Source organism: Leptopilina boulardi, unplaced genomic scaffold, assembly GCF_019393585.1.
Source record: "Leptopilina boulardi isolate dan_hultmark-lab unplaced genomic scaffold, ZJU_Lbou_2.1 LbouV2_130, whole genome shotgun sequence".
Taxonomy (NCBI): Eukaryota; Metazoa; Arthropoda; class Insecta; order Hymenoptera; family Figitidae; genus Leptopilina; species Leptopilina boulardi.
In genome coordinates, this window is record NW_026137675.1 from 108710 (window position 1) to 132197 (window position 23488).

The window sequence follows — 23488 nt, forward strand, 5'->3', positions numbered from 1 at the left end:
TTTTTATTATTTTTCATTATTTTATTAAATGCCAATAATTAAAAAATAATTTTTTTTTGTTTTAATAAAAATAGTGAAATATTTTTTTTTTATACAGTATCAATCATTGTATCAGATCATTGACAGTTTGACTATATTTTATAAATAACCGAGAGTCAGAAAAAAATGAAATCGAACCATGACGATGGTGGTGGTGTATCGTCAATATTTTGAAAGATACGATTATTCTGACTGGAAAATATTATAGTCTGGAATAGCTATTTAATCTTGAATCGTGTGTATAGGGTTGAGCAAAATCGATATTGCGTACTCGACACTGTAGGTAGTGTAGGCGCAGTAGTGCGGCGGCTTCGAGGACTTGAATATTTTTTTTTCTTTTTTCTTTTTTTTTTTTTTTTTTTTTTTTTTGAGGTCACCGAAAGCGTGTGTATATATATAAGTAGAAGTAAATTCAAAAGTATAACACATATAACCATCAACCTAGGTGCGAATGCAGTTGCCGAAGGCAAAACCTTCAAAGGTTGTCAACATTTTTTTTTTCTGTTCGGTTTTTTTTTATTTTATTTTTTTTTAACGTCTGTAAATTAGGTCAATGATTTTATTATTATTATTAAATTGAAAAAAAAAGAAAACAAATTGCGAATTTTTCTCAGTGATAAATAATTCACTTCACTTTAAGTGATCTCTATAATATTTCTGTTATAAAAAAAAGTCGATTAGATTTTCTTTTTTTTTTTTATTGCAACGAAAATAAAGTTTCAAGGCAAAAGTGGAAAATTGCTTTTTCAATTCAGTGACATTTTTAAAGGAAAATGTCTTTCTGGGATTGTTTATGGGTTTTTGAGAGACGATTAATATATTGCAATTTTAGATTTTATAAGGGGAAAATTCAGGTCTTTACAAAAAAAAAAAAAAAACGGTTAAAGGTCTATTTAACGATTTTTTTTACTCGGATATTTTTTTCGAATTTTTTGTGAAAAATAAGGAAATACGTATTTTTTTATTTTTTTATTTAGTAAAAATTATGAAAGTTGTGATTTTTTTAATATTTACCTTTTTTAGAAGCCGAAAATTTTTTTGGGAAAATTTTTGAACTTATAAAATTTTTTTTGTATTCTTTTTTCTTACTAAATATTTGAAATATTGAAGAAAAATCGAACAAATTTCATCTGTAATATTATTATTTATCTGTTAGTAGAAGAGAGAAAAATTCATTTCAAAATTATTCGGCTTCTGAAAACGTGAAATTTAAAAAATTCCTAACTTTCATAATTTCCATCTAATAAAAAAATAAAAAAATATGTATTTTCTTATTTTTTGTAATAATTACGAAAAAAAATCGCCAAGTAAACAAATTTTTTTTTTTTTTTACAAAAAATGATCTATAAAATATTTTCTAAATTTTGTTTTGATTATTTTTTTCTTCCGCCATTGTAATAAATTTTTATATTTCAATTTTACTTTAATTCTTACATACAAATACAAATTCAGACAGAAAAAAGGGATTTTTATATTAATATAAATTTCTATAAAAAGAAAAGTCGATTACTCTTTTTTTTTTTTTTTTTTTAATATATATATAAGAACGAAAATAAAGTTTCAAGGCAACAAAACGAAAAAGAAACTTTTTAATTTCAGTGTGGCGAGTATAGAAAAAAAAAAGAGAGAGAGAGAGAGAGAGAGAAGGGTAAAAAAAAAGTTTAGATATTTGAAAAGATTAATAACAATTTCTTTCTTATTTTCTTCTCTGTATATATAGAAACTTAAATAGGTTTTTTTTCCACAATGTGTATATTTTTTTTTTTTTTTTTTTGTCCAAGATTCTTTTTATGTGGCGTGTATTAAATTGGAAGGCGATTTTTGTTTACGAAAAAGCTGTGGTTGCCACTCCTTTAAGGGATTTGATTGATGAGTTTTCTTTATGACTTTTCGTTTTTACCAATGGTTTTATATATTTGAGAATTTATTATTGTCATTTGGGAATTTTTTTTAGTCGTCAAAAAAAAGTAATATTTATAATAATAAAATTATAATTTTTTATTAGAATTAAAGTTAATGTAGTTGTCTTCGTGGCTGCGTGGTAATTTACTTGATTTTCGCCTCGAAGAACCGGGGTTCGATCCCTTGCGTGCAAAAAAAAAATTAAAATGTAAATCGAGTGAATAATATTCGTAATATTTTTTTTATATAACTCGTAATTAACTAAATTTTAAATAATTAATTAATTAATTAATGCTAATTATTAAAATAAAATTATAATTAATTATAAATATTAATTAATATTATAAATAAAAAATTTTGTATCAAAAATTTTTTTTTTTTTTAACTCACATTTTTATCCGAATTAATTATTATTTTTATTACACGCTTTCTTGGGAATTAATTATTAATTTACATTTCGTATTTTACAGCTTCCTCGACGATTTGGATCGATTAGGAGCGAGGGAGTATCAACCTACGGAACAAGATATACTTAGAACCCGAGTGAAAACGACTGGAATCGTCGAAGTTCACTTTTCCTTCAAAAACCTTAACTTTAAGTAAGTATCGTCAATTTTTTTTTTTCATTTTTATTCCTTTTAGAACTTTAATTTTTTAATATTGAAATTTAAAAAAATTAATTTTTTTAATTATATATAAATTAAAATAACTTTTTTATTTTAATTGAAATCCATATTTAATTATTTTATTTTAAATTAGTATTATTTATTATTTTTATTTATTTACGTTTTTATTTATTGAGGGTGAAAATTGAGTCAAAGTTCCAATAATTATGTATTAAAAAAAAATTTTTTAAAAAAAACGTGTCAGCAGTTACAAGGGGGAGGGATGGTGAAAAAAAAAGATAAAAAAAAAATATATATAACTCGTGTTTAAGTTTCATTTGGGATGGAAAAAAAGATCCACCTCGACGAGTAATGACCTCGACTGTAGTAACTTTTCTTTTGCTAGAACATGTGGGTCGTTTTACAGAGTTTGTGTATTCTAAAGAGGAAGAGACATTATCATAATGTTAAAATCTCAATTCCCCCTTGTTCCGCCTCATTTTTTAGAAAAACAAAAAAATGAAAAAAAAAAAAAAAAAAAAATTTGTCATCTGCAGTGTGAAAAAAAGAAAATTATATAATTATGATTTATTTTCTGTGCTGTATTTTTTATTTTTTTCAAATTAAAAAAAAAAATTTTTTTTAAACACGAAGCCAAAATTTATTTCTTTATTCAGTAAATTTATTTATTTATTTAATGACAATATAATAATTATTTTTGTATTTTGTATTTCAGAAAAAGAAATTTTAACAATGAAATTAAAATTTATTTCTTAATTCTGTAATTTTATTTTCTATTTTTTTATTTTATTATATTTATTTATTATTAAATTTATATTATTAAAAAAATTTATTTTTTTTACAAATTAAAATTTATTTCATATTTTTTGTAATTTTATTTGCTATTTTTGTATTTGAATTTTGTTTCAGTTCAATTTATTTGCGATTTTTATTCTTTTATTTAAATTTTGGATTCCTGATATTTCGCTATTTTTTTTTAGAGTAAAATAAATTTTTTTTCAAAAATAGTTTTCGTAAAACTTTGTACCATTTTTTTTACTTTTGAATTTTTTTTTTTTTTTTTTTTGAGTTGAAAAATAGAAAAATTGCTATAGTTTTAGAAAAATTATTGATTAATGTTATTATTATTTATTAATAAACTGATTTCTTTTTTTTTTTTTTGCAGATTGTTTGACGTCGGTGGACAGAGGAGTGAACGTAAGAAATGGATACATTGCTTCGAGGACGTGACTGCGATTATTTTCTGTGTTGCGATGTCAGAATACGATCAAGTCCTTCACGAGGACGAAACTACGGTGAGTTATTTTTTCTATTTTATGGAAAAAAAAAAAAATGTTTTTTTTTCCTCCATCACTCAATATTTTTTTGTTTTATTCCTGAAAAAAGTAAAAAAAAATTTCCTTTCGAAAAGAAAATTTTATATTTTCCATTTTTTGATTTTCAAAAAGGAAAATTGTCATTATTTTCTTTAGCAAGAAGTTTCTTTTTTTCTATTGATTTGTGTGTTTTAATTTTTTTTTTTTTGTAGGTAAAAAATTTTTTACAGGTGGTCGACGGAGAGTTTTTTAGGCCCTCGACCATTTTTTTTACTTTTTTTTTTTTCTTTTTTGTCTTCTTTTTTTTTAGTAAGTAATAGACTGCACGATTTGTCTTTCTCGAGAGTGACTTGGAACGAATTGAATTACCGTCTGCTAGCGGAAAACGGAATTTCTCTTCCGGATTAGCCTCGACGATCGATCAGAGGCCCAGCGCGTTCGTTGTACGTGCGAACAAGCTGATCATCTCTTTTTTTTTACTTCCATTTTCAGTCAGAAGTAAAAAAAAAAAGAAAAATAGGAAAAAAGAAAGAAAAAAAAAACCTCAGAAATTGCTGCGAATTAACTGTGTATAGAAAAGAAAATTAGAGCAAAAAATTCTGTTTTTCAAAATTTAATTGAATTTTTAAAAATTAATTTTTTTTTAAATGTTTAAAGTTTCATTGAAAATGATTTATAGTGAAAAATTATGTCTCAAAAATTTCAATTTTGAAAGATTTTTACATTCTCAATAAGTTTTGAAAGTTTCTATTCAAGGGTGAATTTTTTTTCTTTCTTTTTTTTTTTTAATTTTCAAATGTCAAATTATTAGAGAAGCATCGTTTCCAGAAGCGCATAATTTTCAAAAGTTCATAAAGTTAGAAACTTTACAAAGTTTCATAAAACTTGTAAATTCCTTTGAAAAGTGAAAAATTTAATATTTAAAAATTCACTGTAAATCGTTTTGTAAATTATTCAGAGTTCCTTGAAACAAATTCAAAGATTTTTTTTTTCGAAAAAAGAAGGAAAATTCCACTTTTATAACTGCAAGGATTTTTTTTTTTTTATTACAATTTCCATTTTAAAATTATTTTTTTTTTTTCTTGAAAATATTTTATGAATTCTGAATTTAATTTTTTGTTTCAAAATTATTACACAGTGAAAAATTGAAAATTAAAAAATTATGATTTGAAAAATTGATATTTAAAAAATTATAATTTGAAAAAAATTGATATTTAAAAAATTATAATTTGAAAAATTGATATTTAAAAAAATAAAATTTGAAAAAATTGAATTTGAAAAAACTAATATTTAAAAAGCTCTAAAAATTTAAAAATTGAAATTTTGAGAACACTATAAAAAGTTGTGAAAAATGAATTTTGTCGAGATTCTCGTTTTTGATTGTGAAACAACAATTAAAATCAAGAATCCTAGTGTGTTGTGTAGTTGTGCCAGGAGTTGTGCACTTTGAATTTACGAGAGCCATTTATTTCTTGAGCTGTGAAATAGATAGGTGGCATATGTAACTAAACTCGTTGACACCGTTAATCGCTGCCACCTGTTTTGTGTTCCCATCTAAAGTTCCCTTTCCGGCATTTACAAATTCTCTTGCACACGAAAGATTTATTTTAACAATTGTCTTTAAAATTTTCTTCATCAAAAAACAGAATTTTTTTTTTACTAATAAAATTTCTCAAAAAATTAATTTTCATAAAAAATATAATTTTTTTTTTTATTAATAATTAAAATTTTTTTTCAAGAAAATAATAAATAAAAATTGATATATTGAAAAAAAATTTTCAATTTTTGTTACTTTTGCTTTTTTTTAATGGGATTTTGATAGATTGAGTGTAAAAAAAAAAAAAGAAAAAAGAGAGAATGACTCTCGAGCTTTCACGTAAGAGATCAATTGTTTAGGTCACTGCACGTGGGTCGCTTTAATTTTGATCTTGTTTAGTGTGCACAATTTTATGACAAGCACGTTTTTCTCCCCGCGTGTCAAAAAGGCAATTGACCCACGGAATCTTATGTCATTCGTGTCTCAGAATTTGAAAAATTTTCTCATTTAACTTCCTTAAAGAAAAAAAAAAAAAAAAAAACGCCAGTAGATATTATTTTATTTATTATATTTATATTATATCTCCCTTTGCATTTGTTTCAGTATAATTTCTAAGCCTCATTTTTCTTTCGACCAAAAAAAAAAAAAAAAATTTTTTTTTCATAAAAAAAATAAAAATATAATATAAATTTTATATATTTTTCAAAATAAATTTAATTTAATAAATATTTTTTTTATTTTATTTAATAAATAATAAATAATATGTCAATTTGTAATTTTTTTGCGTGTTTAATAATAATTAGACAATAATTTGTGAAAGTGTTTCTTTATGTGACAAATGATCTTTTGACCCTGGAACGTATCTCTTTTCTCTTGCTTTATTCCTCATATAATATTGTCTGTAATTATATTATTTTTTGGTTTATTTCGTTTATGAAATAAAAATGATTTTGGATATTTAATTAAATTATCCAGTAGAAAATTATTATTATTATTATTATAAAATATTGTTAACAATAAATAATATTTAATTATAATTATTATAATAAATTATAATAATTAAAATAATTATAATATAATAAATAAAAAAAATAGTATAATTATATAATAATTATACAATAAATTGCAAAATGTGAAAAAATAATAAAAAAGAAATTGTGTTTTTTTGTTTAAAAAAAAAAAAAAAATTGAAATAGACGATACATTCTTGGGTTAAAATATACAAAGACGAAAATCCATTGATTGTTAAATGTTTTTAACAAGTTTTCTTTTTTCCGAACGCAGAATCGAATGCAAGAAAGTCTGAAGCTTTTCGACTCAATCTGCAACAACAAATGGTTCACAGACACGTCAATCATCCTCTTTTTGAATAAAAAGGATCTTTTCGACGAAAAGATTCGCAAATCTCCTCTCACCATTTGCTTCCCCGAATACGCTGGTAAGTCTTTTATTTATGTATTTCCTATTCTATTTTATTTCCTCTTTTCTTCATTGGATTTCAGTTTATCCCTTTTTTTTTATTAAATATTTTTAAATTAAATTATTTATTTTTTTAATTTTCCTCCGTTTCTGTAAATAATAAATTTTCTTAAATATTTTTCTTTAATTTAACTTTTTTTTTTATCTATTTTTATTTAATTATTTTTATTTATTTAAATTTTTTTTTTTTAATTTTCTTTATTTTTTCAAATAATATATTTTATTAAATATACATTTTATTGGCTTATAGATTCAATTCAAAATATTTTAATTTAATTTAATTTATTTATTTTGTTAAAGTTTTTTTTTTTATTTTCCATCGTTTCTTCCAATGTTCTTCCAATTTTCATTATTCGATAAGAAAATATATATATATATATTATAAATTATTGAAGAAATAAATGGTTTGTTATTAATTAAGAGATATTTCAAAATTAGCGCTTTTGATAGAACCAAGACAAATTTCTTTTCTGTCAAATAAACGATAAACCAATTCCAGTGAAAAACGAGAGAATAATATGCATCTGGACTGATGATTTAAATAAACAAAGCGTGCATCACGCGCAACTATCGCGTCTTATGGTCCTTTTTTTTTTCTTCTTCTTTGTAAATTGCATTTATAATATCATTGAATTGAATTTATTTTTCGATTTTTTCTTTTGTAAATTTGAATTTTTTTTTTTCATTTTATTTGACTTATTATTTTAATTTAATATATAGGGGAAAAATTGTAATTATTTTTTTGTCGTTTTGAATTTAGTTTCGAAATTAAAATTTGAATTTATAATTTTTTTGGTTTTCAATTTAAAAAATTAAAATTGTTTTTTTATCTTTTCAAAATTTGGAAATAATTTTCTTTTTTTTCAGGCGCACAGGAGTATGGCGAAGCCGCAGCCTACATCCAGGCGCAGTTCGAGGCGAAGAACAAATCGACTTCGAAGGAGATTTACTGCCATATGACATGCGCCACCGACACAAATAACATTCAATTCGTGTTCGACGCAGTCACAGACGTGATTATCGCGAACAATTTGCGTGGCTGCGGTCTTTATTAGGTTAATTCTATATACACAAATATCAAGCGCGAACACGAAACAAGGAGATATGAAGCTGCCGGACGAGTTATGATAAAGAAGACGACGACGACGACGACGTTTTCTCCGAGTCGAAAGCCTGTTCCCAATTTTCACATTCTTATTTCAGATTCAAATTTCCAAAAGAAAAAAAAAAAGAAGAAGAAGAAGAGAAAAATCTTCTCACCACTCGAGGATGTCAAAAAAAAAAGAAAATTTATTTACCATCAAGAAGAATAAAAAAAAAAATACGGAATCATGCCAGAGGACAGGAGCCACTGGCACGAGGTGATACTTCGAAACGCTTAAAAAAAAAAAAAATAATAAAACACTGATCCCATCTTTTACTACTCAACGATCTCTCGGAATGATTTTTTTGACAAAAAATGCTTTTTTCAATTATTCGCCAGGAATTTAAAAAATACGCACCTGAAATCAATGTTCAATTAATATTATGAAAATTAAATTTTCAAGGAATTTTCAATAACGAATTCAAAAAAAAAAGAAATTATTGTCCTAATTATTGTGAATTAACGGAAAAAGAAAAATTTACATTACGAAATCGATGTTTAGAGAAATAATAAAAAAGTAGAAAATTTGGCAAAGAATTTAAAAAAAAGGTATAAATACTTTAAAAAAACTGATTCAGTGAAAAAATTACGTGTAGTGAAAAATTAAATATAAATTTAAAAAAGTATTTACAATTGAAAAGAAAATGAAAATTGAATGGAATATTGAAGAAAAAATTGTCGAAGAAGAAAAGAAAGAAAAGAAGAAAAAGAAAGAAATTAATTTTTAAAATTTAAATAATAAATAATTAATAAATAAGAAAATTAGAATAAAACATTTCCAAAAAAAAGAATTCACAATAATTTTAGAAAAGAAAAAATAATTGGAACAAATTATAAACAATTCAAGAAAATTCCAAAAAATGAAGAAATGCAAAAGAAATTTTTTTTTTTTTTTTTGAAAAAGGAAATCAAAATAAAAAATTCGAAAAAGTGAATTAAAAGTAATGAATTTAAATTAAAAAAGAAAATTATAATTGATGGAAAAAAAATTAGAAGTAAAAAACATAAATTAGTCTTAAATGAGAATAAATAATGAAGAAAATGAAGAAAGAATGAAAGAGAAATAAAATTCTCCTCTCACGAACGATTAGTTTGACAAAAACATCCTATTAAGAGGTGAAACGAGATTTACATTTTTTTAAAACAAAAACAAAAAAAAATAAATATGAAAAAAGACACACCTCGTAAAACTAACATTTGTGAGAGGCATGAGAGAATTTTTTTTTAATCCATTCCGAGGCAAAGATGAGTGGAGAATTTTTTTGATAAAAATGATGGATCAGGGTTCGCCATCGGCAGCGCAAGTCGAGACTCTGCAAAAATTTTACACACACACACATACATACAAAAAAAACACCTCTGTCTCTCTTCTAATAATCGTTCTCATCACATTCACAAATCAGTGGGTGGTCTCAAAATACGCACCTTTTTTTACTTCTATTCCGCACAAAAATATGGCACAAAAAGCAAATTTTGAAGAAAAAAAAAACATTACGACGCAGTGAGTAAATTACTTTTTTTTTTATTTTTGAAAAAATTAATTTAAAAGAAACCTATTTTTTAAATTAATTTTTTTGTCTTTTTTCTAAGAAAATTCTCAAATTAGAAGTAAATTTTTTTTTTTTGTAAAGTGATTTTCATGAAAAATCATTTCTAAATCGATTAATTCGAAAAAAAATTGGTAAAATTAATATTCACAAAATAAATGTGAATTTTTAATTGAACTTCTTTAAAAAAAAAAACACAAGTTTTTTCAAAAAACAATTTCTCATCCCGCACAAGACAATATACATATTTTTGTTATAATATATAATTATTAATTATAATATTATCACGCACACAAGGAAAAGAAAGAAATAAAGAAAAAAAAAAAAAAAAAAAAAGAGAAATGAAAATGCACCCACACGCAGACTCACAAGCGATTTCCGATCGCCGGACATCCCTGAGATCCTATTTTTCTATATGTTATTTTTCTCGTTTTATGAATGTGTCGACAATATTTTATTTGTCAACACTTCAAAGCATAAAAGAGGAAAGAAGACTTTTTTGATGGCAGGTACGAAGAACGAGATTTTGTGTGAATGAATGAATTTTACCATTTAAAAGAAAAAAAAAATGTCTGAGAGAGAAAAAGAAGAAAAAAAAATTGTACGAAACAAACCGCAAAGCTCACATGGGACCTCACATAATAGACGTACAATTTTAACAATTATATTCGACATTTTTATTACGCACAATCGTTAACGATTTTTTAATTTTAATTTTTTATCAGTAAAAAAAGAATTTTTGGTTTTTGTTCTAAGAATTTTTTTCCATAATTTCTAACTGAGATATTTTTATTAATTTAAACATTTTCACAATATTTAATTTCAAATATTTTTGTCTCTTTCGATGCAAAAATAAATTTTTCGAAATGAATCGCGAGAAATTCTGTGCAGAGAGAAAAAAAAAGAACAAAATAAAAAAAATCTCTCAATTTTTGTGAAATGAATTGATTCGAAGGATCGCGATTAATTTAGATATGATGAAAAGCCGCAAGTCATTTTAGCGAACGAACTACGATAGAAGTAACAAAAAATAAAATAATAATTTATATAAAAATACAAAGAAATGAACCAAATATTGCGTGCCAATGTGCACACGAAATTTAATTATATAGTCAAGGTGACTGCGAATGCTCGAACACTTCGATTCCTTGTGGATTTCGAAAAAAGAGAAAGAAAAAAAAAAATGATGAAAACATATACATTGTTCTAATTTTTCATCCCACAGGACGATCGATTGTGATGTCGACGCCTTTCAATTTCTAGTCGACAAAAGTAACGACCGCTTTCAAATTTTTTTTTTTTCGAAAAAAAACAGGCTGGATAAAATGTATAAAATTTAATCTAGATAGTGACAACTCGACGATTGAAGATTACAATTTCCCTTTTTCTGTATTAATAATTTTTTCTTAAATTCCGTTTATAAAAAATGGAAAAAGAAACTTGTAATATTCATTTGCGAATCTGTTGAGAGATATCAGAACGCTGAGAATATAACTTGAGTTGTTAAAAAGAAAAAAAAAAAAAAAACAAAAATGAAAAAAAAAACTAGCGAGAATGTGATTTGGCGTGAAAGGAATACTCGAGTGAAAGTGATAGGACGAGAAAATATTTCTAAGTCTACGGTTTACTGCGTTATTACTTATAAATATAATTAACAATTAAATTTTAAGAAGCTAAGTAATGTTTCTGTGTATACTTGGCGAAAAAAAAGAGGAAAGAAAAAAAAATGACATTTTAAGGGGAAAAAAAAACTGGCAGTGTAATATGCGAACTTGAGGATTTAACCATGCTAACGTGTGATTTTGTACGTACTATTATAAAAAAAAAAAAACAAAACAAAAGAGTCGTAAGTCCTGCGATCTTCACCGAGAAATGTACATTTTCTACTGCGATTAATATTTCTCTTAAACCGAAAATAACCAATTTTTGCACTCAGCACCTCCCTCCCAAATCCTCTTCATGTAGATAGGGTCGTCTTAGTTTACAAAAAAAAAACAACTTTTTAATAAAACATATATAATTCCATGTCTTAATCGAATTCCCAACTAGTTTTTTCATGCAATCATATATATAAATATATTCCAATAAAATTGTCTTTTCCAGTTTTCCAAAAACCCCTTTTTTCCTTCGATATGACTTACGTCCCTTTTGCGATCTGTATGAGGTGTGACTCTTTATCAATAGTCATGTTTGTACGTCGATTTCCTTGCTTTCGATACCGGTGTCACCGTCGTGAATCTTATTTGTAGTTTAAAAAAAAAAATTTCCTAAACGATCGTCGCTCACTCTCAAGAGGAATATCATTCCTGAAAAATTATTCCTGATCATTTTCACGTTATTCAATTTTTTTTTTAGGTTATGTTTCACTATAGAAAAGAACCAATTTTAATATATATAATCATACATTCTCTTGAATACAAAATGATCATGAATAATTTTTCCGAATGATATAAACCCTCTTTTTATTTGAGATTTTCTTTACATTTTCTTCAAAAATGCTTTTCACTTGAAAAAATTGCAAATCCCAAAATGCAATAAGATCCGTATTCTGAAACAGAGAAAAAAAATGAAAATTTTGTTAGAGGTTATTTTTGTGGAACATAATTTGAAAAATTCAACTTAGACTGCTTCTACAATAGTTAAATTACACGCATTGCCAACTGTTAAAAAAATTATTTCACTATTTTTATCAAAATAAATTTTTTTTATTTAATATTTAATCAGATATAAATTTTTTGTCAATGGATGCACGAATTTTTGAGGTTATGTTTTACTATATATAAATAGAGGCTAATAACAAAATCGAAGAAAATGGGAAAAATAAGTCAATTTCAAGTTCTAAGAATAACGACGACGTATTTAAGTCTGTTAATTGTACTACTTTTATTGTATTACTACCGTTAGTATTATATTCCCCATATTTAAAAAGATTTAAATTCTGTTTTCAATTTTCTTTTTTTTCCCCACTGATTTTACAAAATTGTTCTCAAAAATATATTAACAAAAATAAAAAAATAGAGGCAAAATTTTGAAAACAGGAATTAAATCTTTTTTTTTTGAGATGCCATATTCTTATTCCGGTTGCCATATTGTTGTAAAATTATAACTTAACGCAAAAAAAAAAATATATAAAAAAAAACTCTCGTAGAGTTATCATTATAAAGGGTGAAAAAAAAGCTAAGGTCTAAGTATACAAATTGCTACACCTAAGTCGTACCTAAGTACCTATATCGTGTCTCTAGTCACATAGTCGAAGGATGAAAAAAAAAAAAAATAATGATGATGAAAGGGAGCGTAACGCACGTTTGTACAACTTCAAAACCCTCCCGTTGCAGGGACCCGTTCGCGCTTATTTTTTAAGTTTAAAAAAAAAACGTGGCAACGAGACAATGCTGCTTGCATTTTCGATTTAAAATGCGAACAACGCATCTAATGTGCAGAAAAAAAAAAATTAAGACCTAGATCCATTTCTATTGTTCACATGGATTTTCACATTTTTATGTCTAACGGTGACTTTTTTCAAACTTCTGTTTCTATTTTAGTTTCTTTTTTTTAAAGAGCCAACGAACGAGATGAGATAGAAAAGGACAGAGTATGTCTGTCCTTTTCTAACTCATGTTTCAAGTTTGCCAGTTTATTGTGCATTGGCCTTAACTCAGAGCTGAAAAAGAGGAATGAACCGGAACGGGAATAAAAGGGAGATAGAAAAGACAACTATCCTTTTCTATCTCACACTTTCTTTTCTTGTTCTGGAAATGGAATAGAATTTTTTGGAATTAATTAACATTAAATTACTTTAAATTGGCGATACTAAAAACTAACCTAAAAAAAAAATTCCCTTAGTTAAAAAAAAAGTACAACTAATGGATTATTAATCAGAAGTTTGAAAATTAGTGAAACCGAAGAGAAAAAAAAAGAACGAAAACCAAAATCGTGACGACTCTTTCGAGTTGATTTGACTTTTACAATATTTAGAAAAATCGTTAATCTAAAGAGAAGCATAATCGCTTTCTCAAAAAGCGCGTAAGCGTTAAGAAAAACAAAACCAAAAAAAAAAAAAAGTTATAAGACCTGCTGGTGGGCAGCTTTTAAAAAAAAAAAAGTCGGTAATGATTTTTTCGAAAAAACGAAAATTCACTGTCGGTAGCTCATGAAAAGGTTCAAAAATAAATTTAAAAAAAAAACAAATTGTTTTATCCCTTTTCGAGTTACCGGCTCCGACGATAATAATTTAAAAAAAAAAAAAAAGATAGGAAATGAAGAGGGTTATAAGAAAAATAATTTTAAAAAAATGGCGACCAAAGTGTTCGTGAAGAAGGAACAAAAAAAAGAAAATTCCTACCGAACAAATATTCGCTAATACACTGCATTGTAATGTACTTTCTATCATTATGTCAAAATTCACGAACAAGTAAACAAGGGGAAATTAATTATAGCGTTGTATCGTAATATATAATGATTAATGGTAATGTAATAATTATAATATCGATAACGATAAAGAAACAAAAAAATAAATAAATAAAAATAAATAATAACATTCAATTGATAACTAATAATCAAGAACGCACGTTATTTCATTTTTTGTGAAAGAGGTGTTCTATAAGATTTCAGGAGAGCTGAGAACGCGAGTGGGGACATAAAAAAAAAAAATAATAATAATACCACCAAGAGAAATCTCATTATATAAAATTATTATGTAATAATTGTCCATACATCTTAAAATGTCGAAATAAACCTAACATTAAAACGATGAAGATGACTTTAAAATTTTGAAATTTTCCTGCGTTTTTTTGTGTTTTTGAAAATTAATATAATTATTTTACGTTTCATTAAAAATTTTTTAATATATTTTTTTTGTGTTTTTGAAAATTAATAATTATTTTACGTTTCATTAAAATTTTTTTAATATATTTTTTTTTGGGGTTTTTGAAAATAAATAATTATTCTACGTTTCATTAACATATTTTTTTTTAATATATTTGTTCTTGGTGTTAAATTGAATTTACGATTTTGAAAATAATTAATTTCTTTATGTTTCTATGTGAATTTATTTTTATTTTTCTAAATTTATGTTTTATTAAGGCCAATTATATTTTGTTCGTTAATGATTATTTTTTTATTTTTAATTTTAGTCAGATATTATTGATTTGAATTCAATATTTCTAATTGTTAACCTATAAATTTTTGTCCTTTTCTTATGGACATGTTACCATGGAAACGCGTGTATTAGACAAGGACAGAAAAGTGTAGACATATCTGACTTACGTAATTTACAGTGGAACGTCCGAAATGTGACATAGAGGAACAAATTAGGGTGTCACGTGACAGATATGTTACATTTCGGATGTTCCATTTGACTATCTAAATAAGCACGGTTGGGAATACTGAACACTATTGTGAGCAAGGTTGGGAATAATAAATCAACAACTTTAGAACAAGGTTGGGCATTTTGATTCAAAACAACATTTAGGGGGATCCCCAAGTAGAGGGAATAAACCAATAATTTTTTTCTTTCTAAATTGAAAATTTCTATTAACTAATTAAAAATTATTATTATTATTATTAATATTATTATTATTATTATTATTATTATTATTATTATTATTATTATTAGTATTATTATTATTATTAATATTATTATTATTATTATTATTAAAGTTAAGAATTTATTTTTTTTATTTTTTCTTAATTTCTTTAAATTAAACGAGGGGCTGTTCACTCTCAAATACCCGATTTGTAATGTAGAGAATATACTAGGTATCTTCCGAATATTCATCAATTAACATAAGAAAATATAAATTTCTTGATTCTGAATAAATTGTATTTTAAGTGGAGATTACCGGCGATTACTGAAAAGGACGTTCGAATTTGTCGAATACTATGCGAATCCAACAAATCTCGTCGATTACAGTAAAATCCTAAGTCATGCAGTAAGAATTGTTGCGAGTCACGAATGGTTACGGAGAAATACGAGCGAATTCGGCGGCAGCCGATTATTATTATTATTATTATTATTATTATTATTATTATTATTATCTAGTCTGCAACACGAAGCAGCGCAAAGAAGGAATTTGTGAAAATACTGTGAATATCAACGAGTCCGTGCGATTCCATTCGAATCCGAAGCCGAATACGTACGAGTCCTAAAAATCTTTAATGAATTCTCCAATATTGTTCAATTGGATTTTCAGTGAACAGCCCCTCGAAATTAAAAAAAAATTACATTTTGTTAACATTTTTTTTATTATAGTTAGAATTTGCTTGTTTTTTTAAAAACAATTTTCATTATCAGTTGACTCATCAAGTGTATAGTTAAAAAAAACATACTATAAAATTATATCCACTGAACCTTGATAAAATAACGCTTACGGTCTTGTTCTTTAACACTGATAATTAATTATAATTATTGCTTGCAAAAAAAAAAACTAAATACGAAACAAAGTTTAAAAAAATAATATATTTTTTCAATTAAATAAATTCGTTTTTTATCCTTTTTGATTTTTTTTCACTTTTAAAATGGAGAAATAAAAAATTTAAAAATATAAAATAATAATATAAAAAATTTTTTATTTACAAAATTTTAATAAGAAAAATTTAAGAAAAAATTTAAGGTTCATATAAAAAGTAGACAATTTTTTTTTAACTGAATTTAAATATAATTTTACAAAATTGAAAAAAAGGCGGAATTATAAAAGAAGAAAAATTTTTAATTACTTATTTACTCAAAATACATTTTTCCAGATTATTTGTTTTAAACAAAAATATTTTAATAAAATAAAATTAAATGAACTAATTTTTTTTTTAACTGAAATTTAAAAAAAAAATTTTTTTATTGTTTCAAGAAGATTTACTCTTCAACATTGAAGTGACCATAGCAGTGCCAATATCTTTTCCTACCTTGATGACTTCATCTTCTGTAATTATTAATTATAAAAATTTAATTAAAAAGTACCGAAAAATAATTACGAGTATTAAAAATTAATTTATTGTCAAATTAATTTTTTATAATTGTTATTAATTTAAAAATAAGTAAATTATAATCTAACATATATAAATAATAATATTAATTATATAAATTAATAAACAAATAAACAGAAAATGCAAATAATAAAATAAAATTAATTTAGTTTATTTTTGAATTAATGTGGAAAAATGTTAATTACCAATTGTTTTCATCAAATCTAGAGCTTCAACGTAATAAACAAAATTTAAAACAGAAATTATTAAACAAAAAATGTGAAATAATTTTTTATTAAAAAATAAGTGTAACATTTTTAAATTTTAATTGAAAAAATATTTTAGCTTCGTGTTCTTTTTCTTTCTGACTTTATTTAATGCCTACGTATTATAGTTTTTTTTTCTTGTTTTTTTTTTTTAGAAATATAATCAATTTCATCATGATGATAAAATAACATGTTATTTATGTCAAAATTGAAATAATTTATTTGTCACATAAATTTTATGTTTTCGTGAAAAATTATTATGTCACGAGAAAAATGACGCATTGTCGTTTATTGTTTTTTTTGAAGTTGAAAAAAATTTTAGTTACATTAAAAAATTAAAGATTAATAATAATAAAATAAATAAAATAAATAAAATAAATAAAATAAATAAAATAAATAAAATAAATAAAATAAATAAAATAAATAAAATAAATAAAATAAATAAAATAAATAAAATAAATAAAATAAATAAAATAAATAAAATAAATAAAATAAATAAAATAAATAAAATAAACAAAATAGATAAAATAAATAAAAAACAATAATAAAAATAAAATAAATTTTTTTCTGTAAATAAATAATTTTTACGTTGTTATTCTATTTTTTTTAATACACAATAATTAATTTTACAACCTTATTAATTTAATGAAAATATGTTATTTGAAAAAGGGGCAAGAATTAAAAATTTTTTTTTTTTTTTTTATTGAATTCTTTTACATTTTAAACATTATGCAGAAGTCGTAATTTTGTGTTATTCTGATCCTAATAAAAATCTTTTTCCTATGGCAACAATGAGGTCCCCTGAAAAAAAAAATTATTATTTAAATTTATTTAATTTTTTATTATTAATAATTTTTAAAAGAATTATTAAATTTTTTTAAATTTCTATTATATTTTTCTGATTAACTCATAAGAAATTTACATAATTTATTATTTAAATTAAATTAAAAAATTAATAATAAATTAATATTAAATTATTATTAAAAAATTTTTGTTACCAATTTTTTTAAAAATTGTGTTATTATCGTTTGGCTCTTCCGCGGCAAGACAAGTGGAAACTGTTACTGCTGCCACAACAAACAAAACTGTATAAGGTCTCATGTTTTTTTTTTTTTTTTTTTTAATTTATTTTTATTTTTTGTTAATTTTTTTTTTTTTTTTTTTTAAATTCAACTTTTTTTCGTTTGATTTGTATTTGGCAAAAATAATGTTTCTTTCTATAGTTTCGCCTCTTTTATAGACACTAGGACAGGATAAAAAAAAATTTCCTTCTTTAAAATGCGATTTACATTCGTGTAATTATCCTATCGGTGAAACTTTTAAATTTTATTGATAAACCAATTTTTCCTCAAAACTATTCTATAGTTATGTCATAGTGACAGAAATTATTTTCATAATATTATACTATATTTATATACGGGAAATGTGGAAGAAAACATTTTTTTTTAATTTTATTTATTTAGATATTGATGTGTAATTGAATTTTAAAATTAAATTTATTTGAAAATTTGAATTTCCCGGGTTTTATATATCTTAAAGTTGGTAATTGTCTTTCAGTATTTTTTTTATACTGACAATGTTCTTCCATATATTCGATAATATATTTCAATACTCGGTTTGTTAAATTAATTTTTTTTTCTTAAAAATACCACATGAGGTCATTATTGTTTTTTTTTTTAAATAACTTTTCTTCTTAAATGTAAACGTTGTTTAAAATTTTTTAATTTCGTTATTTTACGTTGGTAGGAGTGTGATTTTTATTTCGCGCGCATTAGTTTTCTCACGTTGGTAATTATTGTCAGCGAATATTTTATAGAACATTTTATTTATTTTATTTATATAATTTTCTTTGACTAACAATTTATTTTACCATAAATTTTGTGACCTTCTTAAGAATATTAAATTTTGGAATTTAATTAATTTTTCTTTCTATTTTCTCCTAGTGTTTGAAATGTTCAATGTGATTTCTACGTTGGCAGCAGTGTGTGTTTACATTTGCAGCAAGCCGCAGTTGTGTCAATTCGTTAATTTTTCTTGAATATTAGTATTTTTTAAGTGTTAAATAAATAAAATAATGGCTGTTCAGAGTTATAAACCGAATTATTTTTCAATTACCGATATTTTGGCTACTGAGGAGCGTTTAAAATGTACTGTTCAATTTGATTTACCTCGACTTGGTGCGTACATAACCTATAAATTATTTTCTGTTTTGACATTTATTTTCCCATTCTCTATTTTTTCTATACATAATATATAATTATTAAGTATACCATTGCGTTTTGGATAATTTAATTTTCTATTTTAAATCAGTGACATTTTAATTTGTTTTCAATTAAGGTTATGAGCGTTTGAAAAAATCGCGGAATAATTATTATTTAAAAAAAAAAATGTTTATTACAATTTTTGAGATTTAATATTATTAATGACAAATTGTGTTACTTTTTTAACAAAAAATTGTTTCTTACAAGTAATTTTTGTCATTTAATATCGTTAATGATAAATTTATTAGATTAATTTCTTAATATAAAAATGTTTATCAGTTACGAGTAATTTTTGTCATTATCGTATTCACAGGATTTTTGGATCCTTCCAGTGAGACTCAGGATTTAAAAGTTGGAACGAAAATAGAATTTCCCTTCTGGCTTGTAAAACCTTTAAATAAAAGTCTTTTAAGAAATAACAGAAATCCAAAAATTTTGGTAATTGAGGATATTCCAAAAATTTACAAAGAAGCCTATAGGTTTGTTTTGTCTTTTTTTTTTAATTATTTAAATATTTTTCATTTTATTGTTTAAAAATTTTAAAAAAAAAACTTTAACAAAATTTTTATTTTTTAATTCAATTTTAATAACATTTTTTAAAATAAATATTTTTAATATTAAATAATATTATTATTATTATTATTTTAATATTATTATTATTATTATTATTATTTTAATATTATTATTATTATTATTATTATTTTAATATTATTATTATTATTTTTTAATATTTTTCAATTCAATTTTAATAACATTTTTTAAAATAAATACTTAAATAAATAAAATAAATATTTAAATTTTTTTCAATTTAATTTTTAAAAAAAATTGGCAATGTTTTATTTTTGAAATTTTTATTTAGTAAAATATTTAAATTTACTTCAATTTGTTTTTTTTTAATTAATGTTTATTTATTAGTTTTACTTCACTAAAATTGTGAACGAATATTGAAAAAAAAAAATAATTTTTTTCTAGGGATATTCTAGAAGCAGGTGCAACTGCTTTTCAATTATCAAATTGGAGTCAATATTTCTACGAGTTTGGAATGCATTTAAGAACATTAGATCATAAAGATTGCGAACGAATAACAGGAATTTTAAATAAAGTAAATTTTATTTAATTTTGATAATAAAATTTTTTTTTGAGGTCTTTAAATTTTATTGAAATTTTGCAATTTGTTTTTTTGAAAATACTCATTTTTTCTTCTTTATTTTCAGACATTCCTCGAGCGTTTTAGATTAATTGCGGATTTAGTTGAGAATTCAAATTCATCAGAGTCAGCGATTGAATCGCGACTTCCGGCAATGGAACGTGAATTATATAGATCCGGTAAGAAAGCAAGTTTACAATTAAAAAATTGGATGGAGAAGGGAGTCGGCAAAATCGAAACATCCGAGGTTGTGACTAATATGAAAAAACGAAAACGTTCCGAATTCGAGAATATTTAAAGTTTTTAAAAACAAAAAGGAAAAAACAATTTTAAAACTAAATTTTTTTATTAGCTTGAGAGAAAGAAAACTTGAAAAGATATTAGAAAAAAATAAGGTTTTAGTAACGAAAATAAAATAATAAGTCAGTAAAAAAATAGATATAATAAAGGAAATTAAAATTTTTAATTTCTATTTATTTTTTTAATTAAATAATTTATTTTTAATTTTTTACTAAATTTTTTTTTCCTGATTATCGAGAAAGTAAAAATAAATTATTTAATTAAAAAAATCAATGAAAATAAATTTAAATGACGAAAAATGTAAATATATTTTTAATGCAAAATTGTTTTCTTTTTTAGAAAAAGTGGAAGATTTTTGTAATTTTTTTTAGAAAAAATAGAACTAGAGGAAGAATGTCAATTTTGCCTTCTCGAGTATCCTGAAAATATCCACATCCTAAATATTTTTGTTATGAATTCAGAAATTATGAAATACAGAAAAACAATAAAACAGATTTATTTTCAAAAAAAATTTTTTTTTAAATTAATTTGGAAATTAATTTTCTGTAAAAAAAAATCATTTTTTATTACGTAAATAGGGGGAAAAATTAATTCAAATTTTTAGAAATAAAATAGAAAAAAAATTACTATTGTTTTTTCTCCTCTTATGGAAATTTATATATTTTCAAAAAATATTATTTTTAAAATTTGAAATTAATTTTCCGTAAAAAAAATAATAATTTAATTAACAATTTTTCATTACGTAAATAGAGGGGGAAATTAATTAATTAAAGTTTTTAGAAATAAAATAGAAAAAAAAATTAGTATTATATTTAATATGTGTATAATAAACTGCATTGGCGCCGACGATTTTGAAATTCCGTGACTCGCGATTATAATATTTTTTTCCCCAACAAAGACCCTGATAACAAAAACGTTATCAATAGTATATTTGTTATGACGAATATAAAACCTAAAAATAAATTGACAAATCGACTGCAAGTCTGCAAATTATATATCCCTTTATTTTTCTTACACAAATGTTGTCGATATAGTCATTAAATAACAAATAATTTTTTTTTTTTTTTAATTATTTACACTCGTTGTACACAAATATAAAATGTTAGTCGCGATTCGACTGTCAACAATTGGTTTTTTTTTTAAACATTCAAACAACAATGAACGGTAACATCTGTTTCACAACCCTCGGCTAAATAATGTTAGAAATACCTTAGCAAAGAACCTAGATTATTTTTATTTTCACCTAATAAACGGAACTTTTTCCATGAATATGAAAAAAAAAAAAAATTTCCCCTGATTTATATATATAGAAAACAGTAAAATTCTCGCTGTGCGCTTTTTAATTTACAATAATAATAATAATGATGAAGTAACGTGTGCGTGTATAAAAATATTTCATAAAAAAAAATTTTTCGTAAATATTTAATCGATCAGGTGTCGCATATTTATAATTATATATATATTATATATTTTTATTTCGTAAGCCTAAGTTTTTTTTTTTTTTTAGGAAGATTTTACCTACTATATAAAAAAAAATGGTCGACGGTACATCGAATACTTTAGTTCGAAACCTAATTGGCAAAATTTCTACCCTGTCTTTGATTTTATTTATTTATAGATTTAATAGAAAAGTGGGAAATATTTTCCGGTAGAAAAATGGAAAACAGTTTTTTTTTTTAGGAAAATTAAAATTAGGAAATCTATAATTTATTAAAATTAATAAATAGTTATTATAATAAAAGTGGGAAAAAAATAAAATAAAGAAAAATTTCGATAAGAAAATAACAAGAAAAGATTTTAATAAGGAAATGAGAAAAGAAAATGGAAAATTATTTTTGTAATAAAAAGGGAAAAAATTTTCAATTCAAATAATTGAAAATATTTGTTGGAATATAGAAAAGAATTTTAGTAGAAAATAGTTTTTGAATGGAAATAATTTTAGTAAAATGAAAAAAATTTGAATTTAAATTAGAAAAAATAGTAAATAAATGAAAAAATTTTTTAGTGAAAGAAAAACATTTCGAAAAATTTTGAAGCTAGAATAAATAATAATTAGGAAAATAGGAAAAGTTTTTAGTAAAAAACAGAAAAATTAGAAAACTGGGAATTTTAATAGATAATAAAAAATTTTCTACTTCTTTTTTGAAACTTTTTCTATTTTTAAAAGAAAAGCGTCAAAATAGGAAAAATAGAAAATAATTTTTTTTTGAGGAAAATTGAAAAATATTTTAAGAAAATAATTTTCATTTGAAAATAGAAAAATAGTTTTAGTAAGAAAATAATTTTCATTGGAAAATAGGAAAATTTTTTTTTACTAATAAAATAGAAAAGAAATTTAATAATTAGAAAAAATTAAGTTAAAAAGTAAAAAAATAATTTTAGTAAAGAAATTTTTAAAAAGAATTTTTTTTAAAAAGAATGAATAAAATATAGAAAAATGGCAAAATTGAAAATATAGTTTCTTTGATTCAAATATATTATGTATATACATATGTATAGTATAAGTCATTTGACATTGGCACTTTGAGCAGAGGTATTGTCTCTGAAAAATAAAAATCCTCTCGACAAAGATTTTGAGCAGTTTCTAAAATAAATTGTGTCGATATCACATAATTAACAAGCTTAACGTTTCTTTGTCACGGGACTTTTCAGAGATTTTATTTTATTTTTTTTTTACATATTATTTTTTTTTTCTTTGTATTGCGTTAGAGCTTTCCCTATAAATTATATTTTATAAAATTATGTATTACATATTATAGATAATATTATTATTATTATAATTATTATAAAAGGCACCGAACGAATATTTTCGATTCGTATCTTTGCTTTGAGCAAATTTTCGCTGGTTTTTAATTATCATTATTATTACGTTGGCGAAAATTATTGACAATTTTTTTTAACAATTAACGTAATATCTTTTAATTGATAGTTTTCTTCCATATATTTTTTTTTCTTTTTAGAAAAATA

General features: G+C 23.1%; 2 protein-coding genes and 1 long non-coding RNA gene across 6 annotated transcripts in view; 2 read left to right on the forward strand and 1 right to left on the reverse strand.

Annotated features, from left to right (window-relative positions):
* The window catches only part of LOC127291287 (guanine nucleotide-binding protein G(o) subunit alpha), a 46926-nt gene extending 32586 nt beyond the window's left edge, over positions 1-14340 (forward strand). For all 4 annotated transcript variants that reach the window (XM_051320349.1, XM_051320351.1, XM_051320348.1 and 1 more), the window contains 4 exons: positions 2412-2540; positions 3733-3862; positions 6705-6858; positions 7767-14340. In XM_051320349.1, coding sequence (XP_051176306.1) covers positions 2412-2540; positions 3733-3862; positions 6705-6858; positions 7767-7954 — 601 coding nt within the window. In that variant the 3' untranslated portion in view covers positions 7955-14340. The remainder of the gene's footprint in view (positions 1-2411; positions 2541-3732; positions 3863-6704; positions 6859-7766) is intronic.
* Positions 14341-17539: 3199 nt separating this feature from the next.
* LOC127291300 (uncharacterized) lies at positions 17540-18119 on the reverse strand. The gene is made up of 2 exons (XR_007844574.1): positions 17812-18119; positions 17540-17614 (listed from the first exon to the last, which is right to left on the reverse strand). It is a non-coding gene; the product is annotated as an uncharacterized LOC127291300 (long non-coding RNA).
* A 659-nt stretch (positions 18120-18778) lies between these two features.
* LOC127291292 (DNA replication complex GINS protein PSF3) lies at positions 18779-20537 on the forward strand. The gene is made up of 4 exons (XM_051320355.1): positions 18779-18990; positions 19388-19553; positions 20047-20176; positions 20289-20537. Exons 1-4 carry the CDS (start codon positions 18888-18890, stop codon positions 20517-20519), a joined length of 630 nt encoding a protein of 209 aa, XP_051176312.1. The 5' UTR covers positions 18779-18887; the 3' UTR covers positions 20520-20537.
* The last annotated feature ends 2951 nt before the right edge of the window (positions 20538-23488 follow it).

Coding starts and splice junctions, on each gene's coding strand:
- LOC127291292 (XM_051320355.1), top strand. CDS start 18,888: ATGGCTGTTCAGAGTTATAAACCGAATTATTTTTCAATTACCGATATT. Junction 18,991..19,387: donor ATTTGATTTACCTCGACTTG/GTGCGTACATAA, acceptor TCGTATTCACAG/GATTTTTGGATCCTTCCAGT. Junction 19,554..20,046: donor ATTTACAAAGAAGCCTATAG/GTTTGTTTTGTC, acceptor ATTTTTTTCTAG/GGATATTCTAGAAGCAGGTG.